At 37.3% G+C, this 27,403-nt stretch overlaps 1 protein-coding gene across 1 annotated transcript in view; it reads right to left on the reverse strand.

The window, feature by feature from the left end:
- Nucleotides 1-27,403, reverse strand: part of DENND1B (DENN domain containing 1B) — a 150,338-nt gene that overhangs the window by 60,892 nt on the left and 62,043 nt on the right. The window contains exons 5-10 of the mRNA XM_058808514.1: nucleotides 27,017-27,136; nucleotides 17,829-17,898; nucleotides 16,757-16,837; nucleotides 14,111-14,170; nucleotides 12,281-12,334; nucleotides 9,173-9,283 (exon numbers count right to left, since the gene is read on the reverse strand). Coding sequence (XP_058664497.1) covers nucleotides 9,173-9,283; nucleotides 12,281-12,334; nucleotides 14,111-14,170; nucleotides 16,757-16,837; nucleotides 17,829-17,898; nucleotides 27,017-27,136 — 496 coding nt within the window. The remainder of the gene's footprint in view (nucleotides 1-9,172; nucleotides 9,284-12,280; nucleotides 12,335-14,110; nucleotides 14,171-16,756; nucleotides 16,838-17,828; nucleotides 17,899-27,016; nucleotides 27,137-27,403) is intronic.

A 27,403-nucleotide genomic window follows, 5' to 3' on the forward strand; every position in this document is an offset into this window, starting at 1 on the left:
TGAATTCTCTAACATTTACACTGGGCATAAGAAGCTTTATGTCTTTTTCCATCAGTAATAGACTTATTAATAGTACTGAGTCCAACTGAAAGTTTCTACTCTGTTTCTGATCTCTCCTGATAAGATGCTGCAGCCAGAATCAACATGTGAGCTTTCATATACTGCAAGGAAAGTAATTGGTGTTTTCTACAGAGTAAACTCTCAAGTGATTCTGGTAAAATAATTTTTACCTTTGCCCCTGAAAAAAAAATTCTGAAGCTACATGTCCAATGAGAATACAATCTTTCCAAATAGTGGGAGACCACATAAAGAATTTGTTAGCAAATTATTGGGTGACAGAAAATTGATTACTACCAAATCTCAACAAGACTGAAACAATGCCCAAATTCTAGAGAATTAAGAGCTCCTTTCTACCTTATGGCAATAAGCAGACAGTTGGGAAGGCTGTTGTTCAAAATCTATGCAGTAATGAACATGAACAGCCAGCAGAAGTTTTAGTTCAGGACTTGATCAAAGCAGGTTTACCTGCTCCTGGGAACGCAAAGAGTGCAGCTCCTCCCCTCCTTTCCCTTGTGTGGGTGCAGTAATTCTGATGTGTGTATCTGCTATGCCAGTGCTCACTTCTACCAGTGAATCTTTCCGTTCTGTATTTCAAAGAGACTGGTCCCTTTTTCTGTTCATATCTCTTCCTCATTTCAGGTCTTGCTAAAACACTGCACCATGTCTGGAGCCACACTACTTCAGCTGAAACATTTTCTGCACAGACTCACAGATAATGCTTATTTGATACCTATCATTCACATTATTTCAATGAGTAACATAAAAATACCTGTATCCTGCACAAAAGGTATCTGGCAGTTTCTTTCTATTGATATAAATTACTTTGTTCAAAGTCTTTTCTATAATCAAAGGTAAAATGAGAGAAAGAGCATAGGTGGCAAGATTTGCACACATTGCAAAGCACAAACAAGGAAGACAGAAACTGATTAGCAGAATCTTGTCAGAAAGCCAAAAACAGCAACCGAAGTTAAATAAATGCTAAAGTAAAATTAACCTGTGATTCTATAGAACCTTTCAAAATCTACTGTAAGCAACTAAAGAACTACTGTGATAAAAGCATTTCCTGAAAAATCATCAAACACTGTCAATCTCTGTCAACACCATGTCCAGAAATGGGTACTTGTGTGCTCTCTCCCTCCTCCCTAACAGTCCCAATGGGCCAAAGAACTGCTTCCCTCCCACTGCCTTGACCACACATATGTTGAAAGATGCCCACGATTCTGTTTAGTTTCATTATCTCATCTACTCATTAATACCTATAGCAACAAACCCTAGGGATGGGTCACTGTTTTACTACAATTAGAGCAGTCACCATCAGCCTGGACCAACCCTTGTGGCTCCTTCCCCAATATCCCAGTTCACAAGAATTACTGAGAAACACTGTCTGCTTCCTGAAAGGGGAACAGTTGCATAGGTGAAGGCATAGGAAGCCTCTCCTCTACATTATTGTAACTCCTAAATTAAACCAACTTTATCTTAGAGGGGCCAAGACATCTAAATCCTGTTTGATTGAGAATGAGATCAGGCTCCAAGCCCATAACCGATGCTTTACATTTGTGGAGACCAACCTTTCCATCCACTTCTTGAATGGGGGGCAGGGCAGGGGAAGACTGCTGGGGAGTGAAAGTGGGAAGAGGGAGATCTTGCTTTGCCAGTTTACAAGAGAGCATAAATCTATTCCCAGCTCTAAAGATTAAACAGTCAGACTAAATGATAAACCTAGCTGATTGTGCCAGCACTGGTGAGAAATCAGTGAGGGAAAAAATTTAACAACAAAAGAGAACAGAATATATTGTCCAAGCCATGATATGCAAAGCCACTTCCATGCAATTCTTTAATTTAGCTCCTGGCTAATCATTTTCCATCTGCCATCCCCATAATCTTTAGGAAGAAAAAGAGGGAGGACCTTAAATGAGCCATAATGCATTTTCCTCCTGTTGGCAAGATGAAAATCCATCTCTTTTCTCTCACAGGAGGGAGAGAGAAAGGGAAATACATTTCCAGTTCACAGATGAATATTTTAACTTTTTCCCTTCTAAAAATTAAAGATGTAAAAGAAAACACCTATATAAAAAACTTATTTTCTCCCTGAATTGCTGTTGGTTTTTTTAGGATTATTCACTTCCTTTTATCATTCTTTCTGGGGGACGGAAAGGGAAGAGATGAGTGTTATTCATGATTTTGACAGCACTTCATATACAATCAATTTCATTCTTTTCTTGCAGTTCGTGATTCACAAAGCAGCATTATGGCATCATTCTTGTGCATTAGCTTGGAAGAGAAAAGAGAAGGCTGCAGACACGGCTTGTTCCTTGCCCATGGCTGCAGGAGTGACACGCTGCCCAAGAAGGGAAGCTGAGCAGAAAATGGAACTGAAGTGGTAGTAGACAGGTGAGTGCTCTACAAGGAACACCACTGACATACTGTGCCTACACCAGGGACCCACAGGCACTTACAAAGATAATCAGAGGTATCTATATAACAAAGTAGGTGTTGGTGCAGAGAAAAAACCATGTAACTTCATTCAGTTACTCACTGTTTTCATACCACAAAGGTTTTTCATATTTTTTGTAGGTTGAAAATGAAACTCTTGGACGTTAATCACCAGGTTTTATCCCTAACACACTAGAGACTGGGTTAATAGCATGTCTCTTTTGATACTCATTTACTTACCTATGCTTCTTTATGTCATCTGCTCAAAAATTGCAGTTTCCTCACATTTCTTCATTTCATCTCTGTATTTTCTTGATTTGTTTATTCTCATTTTGACATTCATTTATTGCTTAACTTCTTTATCTGTTCCTCACTCACAAAACACCACAAATATATACATCTTCGTGTCCCTTTTCTGACCTTGATGCCTCCTTTCCTTCCTCCTTTATTTTATGAACCATCTCCATTGAGGAAGAGCTACCCTCCCAGAAAATTAGAGGGTTCTGCAAATGTTTCTCACCTCCGAAAGGAGAGCATCCAGGAAAATCACTTTTATTAAAATTTCTTCCTCCAAAGGAAATCCATGGCATGTTGTTTTGCCATCCACTAATTAAGAAGCAGCAGGAACAAACTTCCTTGTGAATGGCTTACTTAAGACAATTTACAGTAGCAGGAGTAGAGATAACCAACAATTATGCTATAGAGCTCATCTTATCATCGGTGAAATGAGGAAAAAAAAGAGCGATAAATCAGCAGCAAGTATGAAAAGGGGAAATCTTGCCATACCAGCACACCAGACCAATGGCTGGTACTACACTCACTCACTCTTCAGCAACTCCTCCTTATTGCTTTTGCTTCACATGGCCACCGAATGACTCCAGTGGTGCTTTCTGTAGGGGGTGAGACAGTTCTGCTCAACAGAATAAGGACTATTTCCCCTTCAGCTCCTCTTCAGCCCAACCACAAAGGACTCGGTTTCTAAAGGCTTCTCCGAGTCCCACAGCAGTGCCCACACTGGCTCTACACAGCATTTAGTTCCCTCAGTTCCTACTGAATTGCCAAAAGTCATACAAAAAAGAAACAACTTTGCCCCAGATTGACTCAGTCTTAGAGCTTTCTTTTCCCTGCAAGTGTAAGGAAGGGAAAAATTAAATTCTGGAGCTAATTTGTAGATCTGTCTACATGTCTTTTCTTTTTACAGCACGGATTTTTGAGGCTTGGGATCTCAAATTTTTTTTTACAACACCAGTAATGGAGTTCCTCCTGTTTTACATAGAAGGCAGGTAATAACAATTTCCAACTATTTACTAGCTTTTTCCCTTCTGCTCTCATTTAAAAAAAAATTAATGACATATCTCAATTTCTTTTCACAAATACTTTAAGCAATTATTTATCCTTGGTTAATGAGGAAACTATTCTGAACTTCAAGACTGAGACAGCTTTCCAGATCTGGCTCTATATTCTAACCCCACTTTATTCCTAATGACATCCACATCCCACAGCCTCATTGCTGGAGATGTGCTCCCTACAGGTGTCCCAATGGGAACTTAACTGCACCTACAACAGTTTACCCCTCTGACCAGTTATCTTAGACTGCCTACATATGAACTATAAAAAAAAATTAAATGCCACTTGTCATTTATTTCCAGACCAAATGGCCTATCTGAGGCTATATTCCAAAATTAATTCTAATTATGCTTCTGGGAGCACAGTGAGTATCAGCAGAATATCCATTCTGCCCTGCAGGTTAATGATAAATTCCCATCCATTTCTTGACTTTTAAGAACTAAATTTAGCCCTTGAACACTTCCAGGTCACATGAATTTGAGATATGAATTAAATTTTAAATCTGTAATACTTTTTCCTGAGCAACTACGGACAGTGTGACAAGTGCTGAACAAGACTAATGAGAAAAGAGAATAAAGCCAAGAGTCCAATTCACTGAGGGCATCTGGGGGCGACTGTAGAAAGCTCTCTTCCCATGGAAGCAACAGTAAAAGTGATTCCACAAATGTATGTGTGCGAATTTATATGTATGTGTGTAAATTCAGTGCTCCTTCACCACCAAAACAAATAAATCTGTATCTTTTGTTGATATTTATGTCTGTTTTTTGTAGGGCTACCAAAGAAACCCAGAGGCAGCGCCAAGCAGAACTTGTAAGGACCGCGCTCTGAGACACACCAGGCTTGTATTTCCCAAAATAAATACTGGTCAAAGCAGAGATAACATTTAGACATTTGCTTTAAAGTGTAGCATCCCTTCCACCTGCCAGTGCTGGCTGCAGAAGATCCAATCTAGTTAGCATATTCCTGACAGGCTGCTGAGAAAGCTCCTGTCAGACACTGGCCAGCCGGGTGCTGAGACGGAGCGCGCAGCCCCAGCTGACTAGTTAGGGAGAGACGGCAGAGGTACAATTACAGAGGCATATGACAAGCTTTCATGCTTGAGTGACTTGAGAACCGATGACATGGCTTTAAACAGCAATCCTTCCTACCTCCGGTCACAAAACAGCAATAAGTCAACTGATGCACTGTTGTAAAATCATGATTTATTCCTTTGCTTTGAATACATGAGAGTGTGGTATGATGTTCTGGTAGACTACCACAGCAGGTGCACTTGGGGCCAAAACATCTAGGGCCTGCCTCCAGCATGCATAAAATCAATGCTGTAGCTCAGCCTTCCTGGAAAAAACAATCCCAGCACTTTAATAATTTATAAAAAGACCAAATTAAAAAATTATTTGTACTGAAACACATACAGCTCCATGCAACTAATAAGAATACATGCAGATGCAGTGACGTGTGAGGAAACAGTGCTGTGAAAGAACATACAGCCTGACATTTATTTAGGAAAGGTCTTCCTTTTGCTGCTAAAGGGAAATAACTAACAGCCACCTCTGTGAGTAGATCAATCCCTTTGTTTCATTCATCCTTTTGCTTAATCCAAAGCCACATAATTTGTTTCCCTTTCATAGTTTACTGTTCAAAAGCCAGAAATGGTAATTTTTGCTACAAACAGATCTTACAGAGCATAATCCTCAGGCAAGCTGAATCCATCTCATTCTAACACTAAGCCTGAAGCAAGCTGTGAGGTTGGTGATAATCACATTATTAAAGTGGTTGGAAAGTCTAGCTAATAAAAGAATCAACAGTTAGGGCAAATAATGACCCAGAAGCTACAACAGAATGGAGTGGTGGGAAGTTTCCACTTGTATCTTGGTAGTAATTGGAAGGACTAGCAGACAAATATCTACACCAAAGGAATTTTGAAAGTAGATAAACCCACAAAAAATCAATTTAAGGGGAGATGCAAAGAAAACAACTGCAATATTCTGAAGATGTACATAAAACAAAATCTGCTTGGCTGAAATAAAATATAAGCTGAAACACTCTATAAGATGGTTCTTTTTTTCTGTTTTTAGGGTTTTTTTTAATTAAAAAAAAACTCTACTCAGCAACTTAAAATAGGCAACCTTATTTTCTTCTGGTTTTTTTCCTCTACAGTAAACCCTTTTAAATACAGCATCATGTTTTGCCCCCTTTTTTCCGTACTAGGACTGATCCTTTACTTGAATAAAATGGCAGCATGAAAGTAACAGGGCAGAAATGGTAGACAAAGAATTCCTGAACATAAGTAAGTGCACTTTTCCATTCCTGGCCCTACAAGAAGGGTGAGGAGAAAGTGAACAAGGCCTTGAATTATGCCTTTTGTTATCAGTCACTGCCCTGAGACACTGAACTGAAACAGAGCTGATAACTTGAAGGTGACATCACAACCCAGTCTCCATGAACTGACATAAACACTTGATATTCTGTTAACCCCAAAGATAAGACAACTCCCTTAACAGAAAGTTGTGTTTGACTGCACTTTTTTTTGAACAAATAATCTTGTCTGGTATCAAGCTGTAATTTAGGAATATCAAAATAAGAACTTTGTACCAGTCTGCTGTGTTTTGCGTGCAACAGCAAAACAGCACAAAACTTGCGCAAAGGATGATGCCCAAATACACTCTATTTGCTTACTGTACTGCATCAAGCAATCCCGATGTTAAAGAAGAAATATCTTTTGCCAAAAACCCAAAAACACATTTAATCATTCTTGGCAATTCAATTAAATTCTTGCAGACAATACTGCAAAGTGTTTCATTAACTTTTTAAGCTATATTGCTCTGCAAAGAAGCAAGCCATGCATCACCCCTATTCTGTTTATGAAAGAGATGAGCACGCAGCACTGCTGTGAACTGAAGTTCTTAAGAAGTCAGATATATTTTTCTATTTCTTTTTTTATCAGAACTCACTAGTGCAAGTGAAAATTAATCAATTCTGTATCAAAAGTGGGTCCAACATGATGTGGCAGTAATTTTCTTCAGCTATGAGTTAAGTAATGCCAATAGACTGAAAAAGCAATCAGAGAAAAAGTAAAGCTGATGTGCTCTCATTTTGGATTTGACCTGCAAGCTACTCTTTACATTCACAGCTTGGGGACACTCTCCAGGACATCCAAACACCACTACAAATGTCTGGAAAGTGACGTAAATTATTTTCAAGTGAAGACACCAGCAAGATGGCTTTTAATTCATTAAAAGGTTAGGAATAAACAGGCAAAGGTAAACAAAGGTAAACAAAATTCTCACCACCAGAATATTCTATCTGTTGTTGTGTAATGACTTCCAAACAGAAATCTGATCATTTAAATAAGGTGGTCTAGATCAGCACAGTCTAATTCTGGTACTTCCTCTTGTCTTGTCACATCACAGCACTAGAGACCAGCTGAGATGTTCAGCCTAACAAAAACAAGTCCTAAGCAGATCCAAATGTAGGCTGAGAGAACAATTCTAAATTGTGTCAGGCAGACGGACACGTGCTCACCTGCAGAATGAATCTTCCACGAGCTCAGAGCTGCCATCAGGATTCCTATCTCCTCTCTACTGGAGCAGTAAAACAGGGCTGACTGGGGCATCATTGGAGCTGAGCTTTTTTAATGGTTATTCCTTCTTTTCTTTTCCCCCCTTTTTTTCCCTTTAAATACAGCAAGCTCTGTTTCAGACGAGCAAAGTGAAAAAAAAATTCTGATTCCCAGTTTTGCTACATCATGTGAGCTTCTGTTAAGACAGCTTCTTTAAAAGGGCTTTCCCTTCAAAATCTATTTGCCCATTCAGGTCTTATTACTATGTGGTAATGCACAATTCTTTCCCTATCCATTTCAGGAAGGGGAGGGGACCATGGAGAGGAGGAAAAAAAGCCCCTGTAATAAAGTATGGAAATTTCCTAAGAAAAAGTAACATCTTTGATGGTTAAAAAGTCTATCATAGACTAGTAACGTGAAGATTGTCTAAATTAATTTAGTATTTATTGTGCTAGTTTTCAGTTGTTCACGTGGCCTGTGCTTATAGAACCCCATGTTTGCTTCACTCCAGTTCCCAGGACTGACTTGGCTCCACACCCTGCAGAGCAGTGGGCAAGTGCTGCCCTAAGTGCAGCACTGCCTTTGTGCACTGCCCTAACTGCAGCACTGCCCACAGACCCAGGGACCAGGGTTTACTTTTTTAAACACCATGCTGTTTAAAAAAATAAGGCAATTAAATAATTGTTACTGAACCTAGAATTCGAAAACCTGTCAGCCTTTTACAGCAATTCCGAACCTTCTCTATCTTCAATTTACTTTTGACTCAAAAAATTGAAAGGATTTTTATCCATTATTTATAATCAAAGAACTCTCACTCCTTACAGCACCTTCAAGTCTTTGAAAACAGTATTTTAGTACTATATCCAACCTTACACACCCATATGTTCATTTATTTGGCAGTGCAATAAGCAGTGCTCAGAAATACAGAATTGATTTTCCACCACAGAGAGCATATTAAACAATATGTTCTAGGCAGCATTTTTCAAAAAAATTTAGGTAATTGTGCTTAATAGGCTAAAGATTCTGCATAAGAATTAAGCTCTGTGATTAAAACTTGGTTATAAAGTGAGTGTCTTGTACTGATGAGTATTTTCAAAATACAGGGGATTTTAAAATCTGTAAGATTCTGTGAAGAGTAAAATAAAATGGCATCTGAATATTTAGGTACACTTTCCAAACAAAATGCAACATTCTTTTATTAAGCAGCCTAAGCAGGCATAAGGAAGGAAAAGAAACATTTTAATGTGGACATTAGTTCAAAACCTTTAATTAAAAAACTGCCATTTTGACTTGTGCATTACTGACAGTCTGAAGAGCTGCTCCAAATCAGAGATATTACAGTGTGCACTCCCAAACCACTCTAACAAAGATGAACCTACCTATTACCAGGTTAGGATAGCAGCTATTATTAGGGACCCTTGATTTCTTTCAAGTAGCTCCAATGGAATAAGCCACAAGTGAATAATAAAGATCTTATAATAGCTCTTAATAATTCTTTTTAGGTTAGAAGGCACAGAAATGAACTCAGGAGAGTTAAAGAACTCTCATCTCCTGATAAGAAAAATAATTAACCTGACTTAATGTATCTGAGTAGGTCTTACATAAATCAGACTTTTGTACTTCAAGAGCCAGACTAAAACCATATATTAGAAGAGTATGTAGATATTGTCTTATAAGTACACATGGAACATATCTAAAACCACAAAGGTCTGCAGGTCTTTTTGTGAAATGTTCAATATATCCTACTTAAAAGGAGATGTGTGAAGTACTTACAGTGCTTAGTTTGCTGGAGGTAATAATGATTCGTCTCTCATGCAACATACTGGCATAAAGTTGCAGCATGTTGTTCACATCCACAGCAACAAAATATTCAGTGAGGTTTCTCTGTTTGAATAAAAAAATGTTAACAATATAGCAACAGTAAGAGCCAAGTGGAACATCTGATGTCTATTACTTGTGAACATTTTTGTCTAATTAGTAGGTGGGAAAAAAACCAACCCCAAACTATTAAAGAAATCCCTTTGCACCAAAATTTGTTTGCCTTAAAAATAATTAATTGGGTTTTAAAGCAAATGAAAAGTTAACTGTGGTGTAAGCTATTAATATTTTGCTCATTTCATTACACTTGTGACTTAGATTTGTCCTTTCATATTTGCAAATTCAAAAAAATATGAGATTTGGTATTATATCAATATATGCTTTTAAGGTGAGCACTACTTCAAGCCCAGGAACAGATCTTCCACCACAGTGGTAACTGTTCTGTCACAGCTACAGCAATAAAACTGCTCCTTTGCCAGGGTCTCCCAAAGTCAACACACTTTACTCCATTTCAAGTATAGCAGAACAGCTTGTTGAGCAATAACAAGCTTTTGCTTGAGCTGTGTGTGCCAGGACATCAAACATCCCACAGAACTGGTGGAAGGTGCTGGAGTCTTCCTGCAGCCACCCTTTTCACCCCTGGTAAGAATCCCACTGTGGGGCTTCATCAGAGGCAAAGGCACCAGCACGTTCCATTAATAGTTCAGACATCAGAAAAGTGGGGGGAAAAGAGAAAAAGGGTGGGGGGATCTCTGTGTTCCAGCTGAATGTACCAATTATTTCTGCAGGGTACAGCACCAGAGACACACAAGTTCTGAATAAGCTAAAATAGCTACCAGCAAAATTGCCTAGGAAAACAGCAAATTTCTGTCAACACCGGAGAACATGTATGAAAATATACTAATACAGCCCTCAATATGCACAATATTTAATTTCACACATTGATTATCATATCTGCAACCAAAATTGGTATTCATGTCTTCTCAGGGACAACACCATTACTGAATGCTCATGTAGGAAGTCTATCAAGGATAGGCCCCAGCAGGAGAACAGACATCAACAGTGGAATTCTACACTAACATTCTACTCTGCAAGTGGCCAACACACAGCGGCAAGGTCACCCCACCCTGAAAAAACAGCCAGGGCAAGATGAGTAGGAAAAGCTTCCGAGTGGGCTGACTTCCTTTTTGGATATATTGCAACATTAAAGAAAAAAATAAAATTCAAAAGAAAAACAAAGATCCAGTGGTTAATTCAGTTTCATTCAAATTTGTAAACCCACTATTAATTTCAAGACATGGAGTATCAGAGTTATTCATGGTCCACACGGCACAGAATTTTAGAAGAGATTAAAAGCAGAGATTTAGGGCTACAAATGCTCAGATTTAGGAAAAAAACCTCTAGTCTTTCAAATGTTACTTTTAAGGGGTTGTCAGAGGCTGATGCACCATGAGAATCTCAGTCCAATTTACCTTGGACACCCTCTAACACTGCAGTTGATAATGGTCTGCTGATTCTGTGCTAAAAACCAGTTCACAAACTTTTACAGACCAATTTGTCTTTGGGAGACAGTCACAGTTATTTCTTTGTTATAGCTGAAAACTTACTGCTCCTGAAATATGTGGGCCTTACAACAAAAGTTAAAAAAATTCATTTTATTGCTAATTTACTGTAATTAGCTCATCTCTTCACTGCTTGCATGTTCTAACTCTCCATTAGTACCTTACTATTTTGATTCATACTGAAAGGATTAGACTTTTATTAGTGGAATAAAAAACAATTATAGAAAGGCACCTTATAATTATTTTACCTTCCTCGAACCAGAAAAATAAATCTACATTGGCATCATTGCAAGATCCTTGAGCAGCCACATGCTCAGCTAGATGCTTTCCCATATTTTCTTCAATTTAAGCCCATAACACACCTTCTAGCCTCCAAAAGTCTACTTTATTAGAGCACTAAGTAATAAGAAATTCCTTAAAAATTGAGGCATTCAAAGCATAAGGTGAAACAGATGAAAATATACGTTTAAAAACTAAGCCCTGCCCTGCCAAATGAGCCCTAGCAACAAGTGTCCTCTTTTAGCCCTCCATCCAGCAACTTTGCTTGGTTTCTTGAGCTGTAACATGGTCCATGCCACCTCATCAGTGTTTCCCACCAGCACAGATGCACCCTCAGGCCTCCTCTCTGCTACCAGCACCCTCCTGCTCCTCTCCCCGGGTGTTTCCTGGCTCTGGGTGCTTCCCTGGCACACCCCACCCACATCTCCTGATGCCAAGGGGAGCAGGGAGCAGCTCCCTGCTGCCCCAACACCATCATCCACCAGGAACCAGCTCTGGGGCACTGCATGATTTTGGGAGCCTCCACAGCTTAACTTCCAAAAGGAAGTCACTGTTTGACAGTGTAAAAACACACACCTATACAGCCATGCACAAATCCAGATTTAGAGGCTGGAAGGGGGAAAAAGAATCCCTCAAAGCTCTTTTATGAGATGCTATCTAGCTAAACACATCACAGAGAATGTGAGCTGAGATTTCCCATCTGCAATTTACCCACAGCACCATCCAGGATACAAGTCTTCATAAAGAAAATAAAAACTACAACCAAAAAAAAGCCCCAGACCCCAGTTCCTGATGCTTGGTTAGCATTCAAGTGTAGGCAGGTACAGCATGTTTTCAAAAAGCCTGAAACAATGCCTTCTTGCACAAAAAGTGACTGCATATCTTGATGGGTGAATTTGCAGCTGAGCAATGCAGTGTTTAAAGGGCAAGTATGTAAATAAAACACAAGGTGCAGAAGTAGAATATATTTTATATAAGTAATCCTAGTAAATGCAAAGAAGCCCAGTAACTACGAGCAAAGGGTGGATACAGCAGTGGTCAGAAATGCCCTGTTAATGCTTTAAAATTAGTTAATGAATGCAACAGTAAGTACCAACTAAAGGTTGCAATAACAGACATCAATCATTTCTAAAAACAGTCTTAGAAAAAAAAAAAATCTCTTGATAAAAGCAAAAGTTCAGCCTAGCCCAAAATGAGGTTAAATAAGAAATGGAATACTTACACTTTCAGGGATAGTTGGCAATCCAGTTACATCAGGAGTAATGAAATACGAGTGCTAATTGATGGGAAAAAATAATTGATAATTTATGCACACAGGAAAAAAAATTCTTTTCCTAAGAACCCAGCATTTAGGATTTCCAACCCCATCTGTGTTTAAGCAAATAGCAATTTTTCTAATAACATTCTTACTGCTGCTAGACAAAGAATTAAGCAGATCACGACATGAAATGACAAGCTCTGGTTCTGCACAGCACAAAACCAAGGGAACAAAATGCTGGGCTGCAGTTTTGAAATAAAACTGAAATTAAGCCAGCTTTAAATGTTGTCATGAGCCTGAGAGTAGCATTGATTAAATTAAGCAATGAATTAAAAATTGCAACAAAAAATGCTAAATGACAAAATGTAAATTTAGAATGGAAAAGAAACACCACTCACATGAGAAAAATATTTAGAACAGAAATATTATTACTTGATATAAATTCTCTTTCCAAACATCTTTGAACCAAAAAATGTGGTAACAGAAATGCAAGATCTGAAGCCTGAGATCCTGCAATTATTTATGAAATACATTAGCAATTTTATGCATCTTAGTTTGAGGCCATCTAGGATGTAAATATAAAATGGGTTAAACTAAAACCAGATGTAATGTAAATTAACTCCCATTAATCCAATGCTCCTATTAGTTATCAGACATCAATTTAGCTCAGTTTTTGCATGTTACTTTTTTTCTCTTTCAAAATTTAGACTGCCTGCATGCTAAATAAATAATTGATTTTTAGCTTTTGTTTTCTACAGAATTTTGTTGCTTTTTCAGACTTTTTGTTTTTACAGTATATTTTTGAAATTGTAATTAGCAACACAAAGACACAGCTTTCATAGTTTTCAAGTCAAACTTGAAAAAGATATACCAAAACTAAGACTGTAAGACTTAAATGTGTCTTGCATTCAAGAAAAAAATAATAATACTATTAAGTCTGTGTAGGAGACTTATTAAACCAGCTTGATACATTTAATAGAAAATTTTCCCCACAAATTAGGTCATTTGGCAATAGTTAAAATTAAAGGAAAAAAATGGCTTAAAAAAGGCATCCCATTAACATCATACCACTTGCACAATAAATATCACAGGTATTGTTTCCCATCAACACAAGAAAAATTTTTTTTCTTCACTCAAGAAGAGGAAAATATTCAGATTAAATTCAGATAGAATGCCTGCATTTTTCAGAAGTATATTGAGAACAGAAAATTATTCCCTATATGTAATAAGGTCACAGAATATTTATCAAAAGATTTCGCAGTAATGAAGTTATTAACTTAGAGAAGTAATTATTTCTAATTACCAAAGTAATAATATTTCACTCATTAAACAGAAAAGGAAGCCAAATCTGTGAGAAGCAAAAGCTATTACTGCAGTCATTAAGAGTCAAAAAGCAGCAAAAATACTGTGGTATGGAGTCCTTGCACATCTTTGTGAACTCCCTTAGGAAGATGAATGACCTTGGAAGAGATACTAAATTAATAGCTGTTGTCCTGTACAAAGTTTTCTCTAAAAAGGACACTGGAAAATGCAAGTTTTGCTCATCAGCTCAAGGGTTTGATTTTCATAGCATTTTTTACCAAAGGATTATGACACACACACACATAGCTCTGAAGCTGGATTTAAACAGAAAAGGTACATTAATATTAGATTGGTCATTTAGGTCAAAGACAGCAGCAGAATTCCCCAAAGGACAGGGATAAATAAGCCTCAAATCAACAGAGATGTCCTATAGCAAGTGATTATTTCTTTAATTATTATAGCTTTTAGATAGTCAGTGCCTTTTAAACTCACCGATACAAGACAAGGCTGTTTTTTCAAAACTTGCTCACTTGCAAAAATCATCTCTTGGTTCTTATGCAAGATGAGAGAAAGATTGAACAGTTGACTTTTGAGTTTTCCAACAAGAAAGGCCAAAGCTGGCTCTACTGTTTGCAATATTCCATGTTTAAAATATTGGCTGAAAGTAAGTTTTATTCCTTTTATTCCTCCCCCATTTGAATTCAGACTTAGTTAGCCTTCCCAATTATGACAACATTTTTAATAAATTAAAACACAAAAAAGTGACCTGAATTATTTTTAAGCTCAGGTTTCATAGAACACATGACTACTTCATAAATTTCAGCTGCAGACTATTTGTTACTGGGACCAACAGGTGAGAGTACAACTTGGTCCCTAAGTGGACAAAGGCATTCTGACCAAAGATTGCTGGGAAACACCACATATCCAGATATTGGATGTAATTTATGCACGGTTATGCACACACAATCATAAGGACCACTGTGGTCTGCCACCCAAACCCTGCTGCAGTATTCCGTGAGCCTTTACCCTGCAGCACATCTGAGTGAATGAAATCTGAACCAGACTGATCCTGGCACAAAGAAAAGCAACTCAGGATGTCATTTCTACAATTATTTTTTAGACTGTAATTTCTTTTTAAGTCTATGACTACTGATGGTTCCAGTCTTTCTGAGGACCAAGAAAGAAACATCAATACCAAAGACTAGAACTGCAAGTGATAATAAATATTTCCCTGTTTCCTGCAGCATTACAAAAACAGAGATGCCTTTAGATCCAACAAGCATTGGGATTCCAGCTGACCCATTCCTCCCTGCTCTCCCCTATCTGAACCTACAATATTTGCTCTACTGTCCCTGCAGCCAAGCATTTGGCAAGAGGTTTGCATTTCAACAGTGATTGTTCAGCAAGAAAGATTACAAAACTCTTTGATATAACTGGGAACAAGGCATAATTGAGGAAAAACCATTCCAAAGTCAGACAACATTGATATAAAACCAACAAGTATCGACTTTATGGCAAGCAATCTGCCATTTCAGTGTAGCTAGCTGTATTCACCAAGACAGCCATGTCCACATTCCCCACAACATTCATTTTGAGGTGAGCAATTTATGGACAAGATGAACTTTGTGAGAAATGCAAGGGAAAATATATTTAAAACTTCTTTACGTCCCTCCTCTTTAAGACAGGAGTTTTAAAGGACATTTTATAAAGCATTTTAGAGTTGCCAAATTATAATTGGTTGTAATACTACATTTAATGATAGCAAAATATTATTTGAGATAAAGAAGTATTTTTGGCAAAGGTGCTAGGAACTGAAATATTACACTGACAACAGAAAGAAAAAACATATCAACAGAAACAATTCCAACTGCAGCCTCAAATCCAACTCATTGTTTTGGTGAAAAACAACACACAAGACTGGAATGACTTCCAAATAGTCAATTAGCATTGTACACAGTGGGAAAATATTAGGTCTCTATAGCCTAGTGAAAATACAAGGAATCTGAAATATGAAAAATAGAAATAAAACAAAGGTAGCATTATGTTAAGCAGTTAGGATCAGTAACTGCTGGAACAGAAGTGGCAGACTCCATTTTTCCTGCCTTCGTAACAAGGGCAGATGCTTTTCTAGAATCTGTGCTTACTTCAATTGAAGTATGGGGCTTATTTCTAAGATACATGAGCTAAAAGTCACAAGAAACCACACAAATAAGGTCAAGATAAATAACCTAATGATATTTCAGTGTGTGTGGAAGTGAAGCCTTTACAAAATCACTACTTCCTGTGTCCTGCAATGTGTGATGGCTCAATCCGAGACCCAGCTGTTCGCACCCTGTGGCAAGCGCAGTAACTGTACAGATGCTGTGAACAGGTAAATGGCTCAGAGGCAGCAGAGGTTCTGTGCTGGCTTTGTATTTCACACAAGCTCTATAAATGTGTTTAAACATGCACTCACAAGCTAATTCTGGTTAAAACTTCAGGACCCGTAACAATGACATATCCACTTTTTGATGTTTCTGCAGCAACACCATCTTGCCCCACTATCACCATCCCATCCCACAGCACAAAAAGCTGGAGCACAAAAGCAAAGGAGGCCTGGACATGTTATTTCACTGAGATGTGCTTCAAGTTCCACACAACACAGTGTACTTCCACTGCTCTTCCTACAGCATTTTTGTATGATTAAGCAAAACTAGGACAAAGAGGAAGAAAGATGGGAAAGCAGACAGCTTTCACAGACTTTTGACCAATCCTGAAACTGTACCTACTCAGACATAAGAGGCAATAAAACTGAGTTAGTGTCTCCTGATGCACAGCAGGAGAAACCAAAATTGTCTACATGAAACAGCTGGAAACACAAAAAAGTAGTTCTAGCACTGTCAGATCCCACTGCAGTTTACTTTCTCATCCATAGAGCAAAATTCAAATTTCTTCTTCTTTATGACTATGACTTTTAGAAAACAACATGAGACAGAGACAGTCTCTACCCTGCACAGAGGGGAAAAAAGAGGTTGCCCAAGCCAGTTAATGATGGGAAGCAACACAAATTTACTCTTTCAAAGGGCTGAGGTTTCTTTTTCTTTCAACTTTACCCACTATTTCATAGTCAGTAGGAATAAAACAGAAAAAAATACTTACCACACTTAAACTGACTAAAGCATTCGCCTTTGGCACAGGATGGCTATACAATGATTTCAACAAATCATTTGAGTCATTTTCCTATAGGGAATGCATTTTAAAGTTAATTATATATAATAACTAATTACTATTTACTACACATCAAACTATATATTGAGAAAGAGATATAAATATTTAATAACCATACCAATCGTATTTCTACTACAGTGAAATACAGACCAAAACCAAGCTCTAATTATAGCATTTGTAAGACTTACATATATTTCACTTCTTTGAATCACACAGCTAATACCAAACTTTCCTATTTATATTTGTACACACAATACCATCATTCTCCATGGTCCATTTACTATAATACATAATTATTGCTTACTCTATTCTTCATATATTTTTGAAATGTCAGCTTTTCCACTCTACAGCATATGGTTAAATAGTGATGCCTTTTTTTAAATTGAAATCTAATACACTAATATAAAGCAGAAAGGTATAGCTTTAATGTTGTCAGCAAAGACAGATGCCAGTAAGTCCTTTGCTGTGGAATCTTGGAATACATCTAATTGCTCATGAATATGCAAACTAAACTATCACAATTCTTCACCAAATGCTGCAAGTAATTTTGTCTTGCTACTTGAGATGTCAGAATTACGAGAGGTAGTTTTTAGTTAACCTGAAGGGTGAAACAGTACATCGTATTTCATACAGTTCTGAACAAAAGTGTCTGCAGCTGATAATCAGATAGTTGCAGAGAGCTACAGTTTACAATCAATACATCATGCAGCTCTCCAGTGATGTGACACTGCTCACACTTCACACAGGACCTGTTTATGCTGAGACTGACACGTTATAAAGGTACATTTTCAGCAGCTTTTCTAGAATAATGTGGGATTCAAGTGACTGTGGAAGCTGTATGTTCAAAGTCTTTGAATTTCAGTAATAGGAATAAAACTTGCTTCTAAATCCTACTAAAATCTTAAACTTTTAAACTGTATAGAATCCCTTTACAGTATTTGAAATGGTGACTAATATTTCAAGTAAAATATTTTACACAAAAAACTAGAATATGTAAAATTACCTGTTCTTTAGCCAAATAATCTGCCAGGGTATTTAGGAGCTTGTAGTATACCTCAAACCATGGCAGGTAACTAAAACAGAAGGAAAAAAGTGTTTTAATAAAGTATCAGTGTATTTCTCCAGCGCTTATCAAATACTACAATGATTGATCTGACTTGCAATTTTTTATAACATCTCTACATACAAATAAAAAGCATATCAACATTTTCCCCAAAAATTCAATGGCACACCACTGATAGACAGTATAGATAGATGGTTTCTTTATGCTGAACACTTGCATGAAGCTCCATTAAGTGCAGATTAACTCATAATAATTAGACTTCTTAGTATTTTCAAAGGCACCAAAAAACCATTTGGAACAGTTTCTAATCTCATTCCCACTATCATTAATTGTTACAGATTTCAGAAGTTATTTCCAGTTTTGAAATTCCACATCTTCCTATACCCAGTGGGCTGACAGGCCTGCTGCTTCCCTGGAGAATAAAAAACAACTTTGTTTGAGCCGACCAGGTACCCCCTATTTGACAAGTGGTGAAATGCTGTGCAGTAGCAGAGATGTCACATTATATGTAAGAATATTGGTCTCCCTATAAAGTCATTTCTATGGATAAAATTAACTTCCAAAAATAAAATCATTCACCAATATTGCAAACACAAACACATTAATACATCTATACTTAAGAGACTTTTAACACAAGTCTGCAGCCCATGAGCACAATACTCTCACTGAGTTAAACAGAATCCAAGACAAATAAGACATAACTGAAGACTACAAGAAAAGAAACTCCAACACAGCGGTATTAGTTCCAAGTTGCCTTCTGTTGACAGAAGTTCTCTTTAAGTGATATCATCAATGATCACATGCTACAGAACTTTCCACCATCACTATTTAAGCTATTAAGTCTGATAACATAAATAATAACAATAAAAATTTTATGTCTTATTTACAAGCTACACACTTTCACATCTCTGTTAGAATTCTATCACAAACATTACTGAATAGGTAACATTATAGTTAATATTAGTTGTTAGAGATTAGAAGGGGAAGCTGGAAAGGAAATAGTGCCTGAAAGGTTTTCAGAACATTTCATACCCATATATAACCCCACTACAGACTTCATTCTTCAGTGCAGTTTAAATCCACAGACACACATTTCTTAAAGGCTTTAGTGCACACTGAGGACAGACCTTACATTGCAAATGTGTATATTCCAGGAAATATGCTAACTGCAACTGCAAAAACCTGGTAAGCAGAACCAAAATGTTTTCCCTGATAGGAAAAGGAAAGCTGTCAGGGGAAACCCTGGCTGGTAGAGAAGCCAAGTAGTGCTTTGTGCAGCAAGTCCAGTGAAGGGTTATGTTTTCTTTGTAACACCTCTAGTTCTCAGTATGCAGCTGGCAAGGCTTTAGAAACAGATCTTGATTCTTAGGGAAAACAAAAAGCACAGCAGAAATCCAAACACAGTTATAATTAATGTATTTTCTAGGAATTTTTCTGTCTTTAAAAATGCTTTAACTACTGCCTCCTAAAAAAAGAAAACCAACACCCCCCCCCTCCAAAAAAAAAAAAAAAAAAACAAAAAACAACAAGCCAACCAAAAAAAAAAAAAAAAAAAACCAAAAAAAACCCACAAAAATCCATCATGAATTTGCTCTTGCCAAGCCAAAGAGACAGAGGCAATGATTTAATGATTTCCTTTAACTCTACCATATAATGTCTTTATCACACTTTACCATACATTGTGCTGGCTATTTATCAAAACAACATCAACCTCTTAATGTTCACAGACGTTTTTAATGCTTGGTATTGCTGACAGTGGTTAAGGTGTGACAATATTACATTTGTTTTTCAATATTTTCTTAATATAATCATAAAATTTACTTTAGTGCACCTTTGTAAGGCCACTCACAGCTTTCAGGTGTGAACATTCCATGTCCTCATAAAACACCCACCATATCAGCACCTATAACATCTGATCTTTGAGCATTCTTTCACCTAGGACTCCTATTCTGTAATCTTCTCAAATCACGCTCACCTGGTTTTACACATCACTGAAACACAGCACAGAGAGGCAAACAGAATTAATTGTTTGCTGCAGTGTTCAGAGTTTCTGCAAATGTCAGAGCTGTGAAACAACTTCACAGAATTACCCAGAATTACAGCAGGGACTGGAACACTGTCCTAGTATTTTGTCAAAGTCAAGGTACAAGGTGGGTAAAAATTGCAAAGTATTTGTATAACACTGCACACACAAATGGGTAAGACTACCTAAAGGCTTTCCAGTTTCCTGCTATCACCTGTGTTAACAGTATACATGACCCCAGCACATTTTGCTGTAGAATACTCTGAAATCTCATCTGATAATTTATTTTTGATAATGAACATGTATGAACAACATTCTATAAAAATAAATTCTATTTCAATAAAATATTAACCATGTTTTTCTATATGCATTATCTCAGCTACCCTATTAGCGAGAAAGAAAAATTAAATACAATTTTTATGCATTTAAAAAGGTCAAATTAATTATTTGAAATTAATGAACCCTAACAGAAAGCCAAGGGAGATTTGTATTTCATAGAGCAAGTCATGCTGACCAGACTACTTGCATAGAAATTTCTTCCTTTAGCAACACCAGGTAGATAATACACTTGCATGTCTTTGTGCAAATGAACCACTAAGGAAAACATCCTACTTGACCATAGTTTAACAAAGTCAGTTTCCTTTATGAGCTGAAATAATAGTGAAAGAATTGTTTTAAGCCTTATAACCACAGACACAAGGTTAATATCATTTCAATGTGTCTCTTAAACCTGAAAAAATAAGGAAATCAAAATAAGTACTCCATTACATAATATGGCATGAAACCAGAGGCTGCCAGAACCTGTCCTCTGCTTCTTTTCTACATAATCTTCAGTTCTTCAATAGCACAGCCTAATTGCTAAAGCTTTTGTCAATATTTCTAATTATAATGTGCTTCAACAAAATATTACAAAGATCTACTGGAAAACAAAAAAGTTCCCTTTATATTTTTCTTTTATGTATTTGCTAATTGCAATTCATTCAGGACAATCAAGAATTGTTATACCTGTTTTTTCATAAACAGTACAGAGTGCATTTGCATGTGTGCATACACAATGCATCTCTGCATTCAAAGTAAACACAGGTGTGTTTGTTCATGATAAAGACACCACCAGGTGGTTTTATGGATTCTCACCTCAAAGACCAAGTCCAAGCTCTTTGCAATTTGTTAAATCCCCAAGGCTGACAAGCAACACTTCTGTCCTCTTTCACCAAAGGCTAATTTTGGAAGCACGTTTGTTAATAATCCTATTAATTGATTTGGACTGCTCTAGTAAACAGATTTATTTGTAGATAAACACTGGAGGATGTAGCCTTTACATCTTTATCCAGTATATAATATTGGACAAAGAATTGTGTATGGAATCCTAGAATCCTGTAGGTTGGAAAAGATCTGTAAGACCATTGGATCCAACCAACAACTCAGCATTGCCAGATCTACCACCAAACCACATCCCAAACACCGCATCTACCTGTCTTTTAAAATCCTGTCAGGATGGTGAATCCACCTGGAAGCCTTGTTCCAGTGCTCAACAATCCTTCCCACAAAGAAACTTTTCCTAATATCCCATCTAAACCTCCAGTGGTGCAACTTGAGGCTGTTTCCTCTTGCTCCATGATGTACTACCCAGGAGAGAGCCTGACACCCGTTTGATACCGCCTCTTTTCAGGTGGTTGTAAGGAGCTGTAAGGTCACCCTTGAGCCTCCTTTTCTCCAGGATAAACACCCCCGGCTCTCCCAGCTGCTCCTGATCGTGCCTGTGCTCCAGACCCTTCTCCAGCTCTGTTACCCTTCTCTGCACTTTCTCCAGCATCTCAATGCCCCTCCTGAAGTGAGTGGCCCAAACCAAACACAGAGTTGAAGGTGCTGCCTCGCCAGTGCTGAGTACAGGGGGACAATCCCTTCCCTGGTCCAGCTGGCCACACTATTCCTGATCCAGGCCAGGATGCCCTTGGCCTTCTTGGCCACCTGTGTCCAGCTGGCTCTTGTTCAGCCACTGTCAGCCAGCACTGCCAAGTCCTTTTCCACCAGGCAGCTTTCCAGCCACTCTGCCCCAGCCCATAGCATGGCATGGGGCTGTTGTGACACAAGGACAGTACCCAGCACTTGGCCTTCTTGGCTTGTTTGGCATTTGTTTGTATGACAGCTAAAATCCAGAAGCATTTCAGGTCAAAGGATCTTCTGACCTTGTCCTGTTAACAAACGCTGCAAAGTTATTTAGTCTTTGCTACCACAGTAGAACTCATCTTTGTAGAGAAAATTCATCCAGCACACAAATGTCCATCAGCATCTACTTGTTGGGCAACTATTTTTTTTCAAGACAGTACAGAAATGCATTGTCTGAAGCACACAATATTTAAGTGGCTGAATTTGACAGAGGAGCCCTGTAATATATTACTCCTCCTAATTCAGAATTGGCAAACTAATATGTACACTAATATGTACCTTACACACTAATGTGTACCCTAAGGTACACACTAATATGTACCTTAACAACAGAAAAAAATAAAAATTAAGGTCCATTACCAGAAAAACCTCACCACCATACCTGTATTCATAAAACTATTTATGAGCAGTCAGTCCATTTCATATTAATTAGCTGTCTTATGCAAACTTCTAAAGGTTATCAATGAAGCCCCTTCACAGTACAGAAAGCAGAGGAATATCAGGGCTTTACTGATCAATTTTAATGTATTTGGAAGCCTACATTAATTTCAGTTCTTAAACTATGAAACCACTACTGGTTTCTTATTTATTTTTCTTTAATTGTAGCCACTGTCCTTGCATTCCTCAAGTTATCATCAGTAACTGTTAGATAAACAAACATGTAAGACAAACATCCAAAAACATACAACAATTTCTCTAAATATTTCTTCCATAATAATGACAAACAATAAAAGCATAAACTATATTAATAGATCTATATTCCCTGATGGAGAATACAGGGGTCTTTATTTAAAAGTATAGCCCTGTCTGTCACAAAAGCAAGAGACCAAGATCCTTCATGGTTAATTAAAAACATACTTAGCATTTTCTCTTAATCCAAACGAGGCACAAGGCAGGAGCTCAGACTTTGAATAAAAGTCACACACAACCCTTGTTGCCGTAAGTAGACTTCCACCTCAGCGGTGCTTCTACTACAGCTCTGATAAAACTTTTACATTCATGAGTCAAAGGTTAAACAAAGGAGAGGAAATGTTTTCTGTCAAATAGTCAGGTAACCACTAACAGTCCTGAACTATCAGCAGGAATCTAACTTCTAGTAATCAAATAAAACTAAGGAAACTGCCTTTCCGTAGCTAAATGTCTAATGTCTAGGGGCTACTTTTCTGTCTGGAAAATTGACACAAAATGTGTAAAATTGAAACATTCTGCTTCTAAGGGATTTGCCTAAAGGAAGAGTGAAAAAGTTTCAAGCGTGGTCTGAACTAAAGAACTACAAAGCCTTACCACATAAACCTGTCTTCCTTATTAGAGCATTTCATTTGGAAATGTAGGTGACAATTTTACAGTCATAAAATTAACAAAATCTAAGACTCAGCATTTTAACGATGCATTTTGTGTTCCTCTGCATACCTAAGGTCAACTTCAGAGTCCATCAAGAGTTTCAAATTACTTATACTTTGTACTAAAACCATCCAGGTAATTCAAAATCAATTTCTTGTAAACCCAGAAAGTATTATTTCTACTGCAGGCAGCAGTGATACTTAGAAACAAAACCCAGAAGAATTAAGTCTATGATTATTCAAAAGCAGACTATCAAGTTTCTACTGCACCACTTCAAATCTCAACTAGCAAAACTATTACCCAAAAATAGGAAAAGTAAAACTAGGAGAAAAGATCCAGTATAGGATATGAGCTCAACAAGGTATTGTAGAATATGCCTATTGTGTACCCCTTGTCTTACAGGGCTGCATTAGCTCAACACACTGTGGAGACAGAGAAGGTGACACAGCAGGATTCACACCAAGAGCTTCACAAAGCAGCCATGCAGCTTAATGAAAAGCTCTAAATTAAATAAAACCTGCAAAGGAATCACACAGCATTTCTGGAGAATAATCCAAGAGTTACTTTGTCATCTTACTGTGGTTTAGCACTTCGAATTTGGCAAATGCAGTCAAGCTCTGCACATTCATTCCAGACAACACAACATCACAATTAAGTTTTTCAAACAAAAATGCCTGAGAAAACTACCTCGAGAAATTTTTATTTCACTTTATAAACACAGAGAGCATTTGAACAATACATTCTGATTTGGAAGAAAATCCTATTTACACAATTTATATACATGTGTACATAAAATGCATTAAAATTCCATAAAACTTATAGAGGAATTTTGCATGTACTAGTATATTTTCTGTTTCAAACTACCCAGTTTAAAGCAGGACCATGTGGCTGCAAATTCAGAGATAATTTCCTTTAATTAGTGTTTCAGATGGACAATGAATTATAGAGCGAAGTCCCATAAACCACAATGACTTTAATCTTACATGCAGCTTTGAGTTGCTGGTGTAAAACCTAAGGACAAGCAGCCTTTACTTCAGCTTTCAGTTAAGAATCCCATTCAGCAGTTGAAATTCTATCCCTTTAGAAGCCCTGGCAGAGGTTAACACATGGCTTGGTACTATCCACAAAGGACACATACAAGGGAAAAGCTGTGTCCTGTTGCCCACTCAAACATCTACAGCATTTCCTTCCAGTCAATTTGACTGGCTTGTTCCTGCTTGTCTTAAAAGATTTTTAGTTACATTTCAGTTATTTATGACAATTCAACTAAGTTTTCTGTATTTAACTATCCCTAATTGTCTTTGTCAAAGCCTCAGTCAGTAATCTTATTACAGTCCTCTTGTCCAAGGGGATACATCCATGTGCACAGGAGAAGGCAGTTTGACATGGCATTCCTGTACACCTGCACCTGTGCGTTTATAGAAAAGTCCATGGCTGTAGTGCACACACTTGTGATGAACAAGTAGTCTGAACTGCCCATACATCAGCCATCATGTATATACACACAGCAAATATAATTTTATGTGGTTTTGATACATGGATATAAGCGAGGTTGAACATGCACACACATTCTTTACATATAAAGACAGCATTCTTCTTATTATTATTTTGGTTAATCTAAGAACAATAAGAATGTGCAAAGTAGATAAAATGCCCAAAGAAATCTGCTTAGTGAGTCTTCTTTCACTTGGTCACTTCTAATGAATCTTGGGATTCAGAGAAAAAGCCAGACTGGCTACTAGAACATATCAGATGGAAATAGTGCTGCATTCCTTCCAGCTGAACACAACACAACACACACATTCTGGAGATAAGCAGAGTACCCAGCCACGAGAACAGTGCTATGAAGCTAGTGCTGTTATGCTTTCAGCTGTGCCTTGTAAATTTGAAATTGTCACAATAAAAGCAATAAAGGCAATGCTTTGGATACGGTTCAGTGAAAAATTATAGCTTGCCACTTTTCATTTTCCTACTTATTTCTACCAAGTAACAGACCATTGAATAATCTTTAGCTGATGCACGTCCGTGGGGATATGTTAAAAGAAATACCCAGTTTACACCAGCTGAGAATTTACATCCTTGCTTTGCAGCACTCCATGCAGTACTTAAATGCACTTGAGTGTGCATAACTGATTAGATGTTGTTACAGCCACACAAACAATGCAAAAAAAATTGTTTCTAGCTTGATGAGGGACGAAAAGATTAACTCACAGAAAAGAGCTAAAAGCACACACATATATTTTCACTCTGGGCTTTAATAAGTTATATTAAAAAAAGGTATCACAGAGAAAATGGCTCAATATTACACATTCCAAAAGCCTAAGACTTAAATCCTTCTGAAGTATTACTAAAGGCATATTTCAAAGATCCCAGAAAGCAAATTAATTTCCAGAATAAAATATTTCCCTTTTGCTACTTTCATTATATGGTAGGGGTTTTTTTGCAATATTTAGAGCAAACATTTCTTTTTAAATTACTTACCAAAAACATTCAGTGTACTGACTCTCAACATTAGTTTGGCATCTGTTTAAAATTTCATTAAAATCTTGATGTGCTCTTAGCAATAATTTTAAGCACTACTCTACAAGTCTCTATATTGGCTGGTCTTTTTTCCCCTCAGTGTTCATTTTCTGATAATCCCTTTACAAGCTGATGTTGGGTTTTTCTCCCTAATTCACATGGTCTATCCTAGTGACATCCACCACAACTACCTGATTTTCATGTTGCCCAAAAACCTGAGACCTTGCTTTTCTCCATATTCTTCCTACCCTGTTCTCCAAAATTCTCTCTCATTTGCTGCCAATGCATTTGGCTCCTCTTCTCTTATGTTTGTCCAGATTCTTGCTTTAAAAACAATTTAAATTCAATTTTGTTCTTCCTTTTTGCTGCTGAACTAGATATTCCTATTTCCTCTATTGAGCTTGCAGGCTGCTAGGTTCTTAATTGAAGTTGCAAATTTCTCTTTTAATGAGATCACTATGCCTTTAATTTAATTACAATGGTTTTAGGACAGCTAAACAAATTGGGGTTTTTTGTTACCCAAACAATTATCTTAAGAGAGAAGAAAGAAAAAGCAGAGAGAGAAACAAACTATTTCTTTGGGGTCACTCTCCCCAACATCAGTATCTTCTCTGCAATAAAACAGCATGCTCTTGTGAACTCTCTGGATCTATTGTTTCTTACATTAGATATCGTCTAGGCAAAGAACTTGGAACAGACACCCAAAATCTCCTTTCCAAGGACAGGAATACAGAATAATGCACTTTATTGCTGAATTGACAGAGTGCTTGTCAAAGATCTGATTAGAAAGTAAAAATATCCACATAACAGTCCAAGCCTCTAAGGCTGCAATGTATTGTCCTCCGCATTTAAGCAGAGATTTCATGTTATTTGAATAAAATTATTAAGTTCACAGAAGAATAACATCATATGGGGCTTGAGGCCACTTTTCATGTGAAAGCAATGGTAACACTGCCATAGAAAAGCAACACCCCTGATAGCAAAGCTAAATACATTAGCAGAGAATTTGGAAAAGACAGTTTTTTTCTTGTATTTTCCATATTCACTCATTGAGTCAATTTTTATTGTGCCACCTTACCTTAGGATACAGAGGCAGACCTTGCCTCCTGACGTCAAACGGCAGAATCCAAACCTTTGCTTACTTTCAATGTCAGTGAGCACAAAGGTGAAATGCTGTCCTACTTGGTTTTGGGACACCCTGAAAAAACAGATACAGAGCATAAAACCATTAAATCACATAAAACATGAGCATTTAAGTCATTGGTCTCAAGTATTTTCATGCTCAATCCTCACTATAATCATCAATACAATTTTATTTTCTGCTGTTCTTTTCTGTTCTTACACAATCTTCTACAGCTGAATATCTAAGAACCTGCCAGTAATGATTAACACCTGCCATTTCTGGTTCAATCTTAGATGACCACGCTGAAAATTAATTCCCAGAGAAGCTAAAAATCATCACAGA

This window comes from Ammospiza caudacuta, chromosome 7 (assembly GCF_027887145.1).
Source record: "Ammospiza caudacuta isolate bAmmCau1 chromosome 7, bAmmCau1.pri, whole genome shotgun sequence".
NCBI lineage: Eukaryota > Metazoa > Chordata > Aves > Passeriformes > Passerellidae > Ammospiza > Ammospiza caudacuta.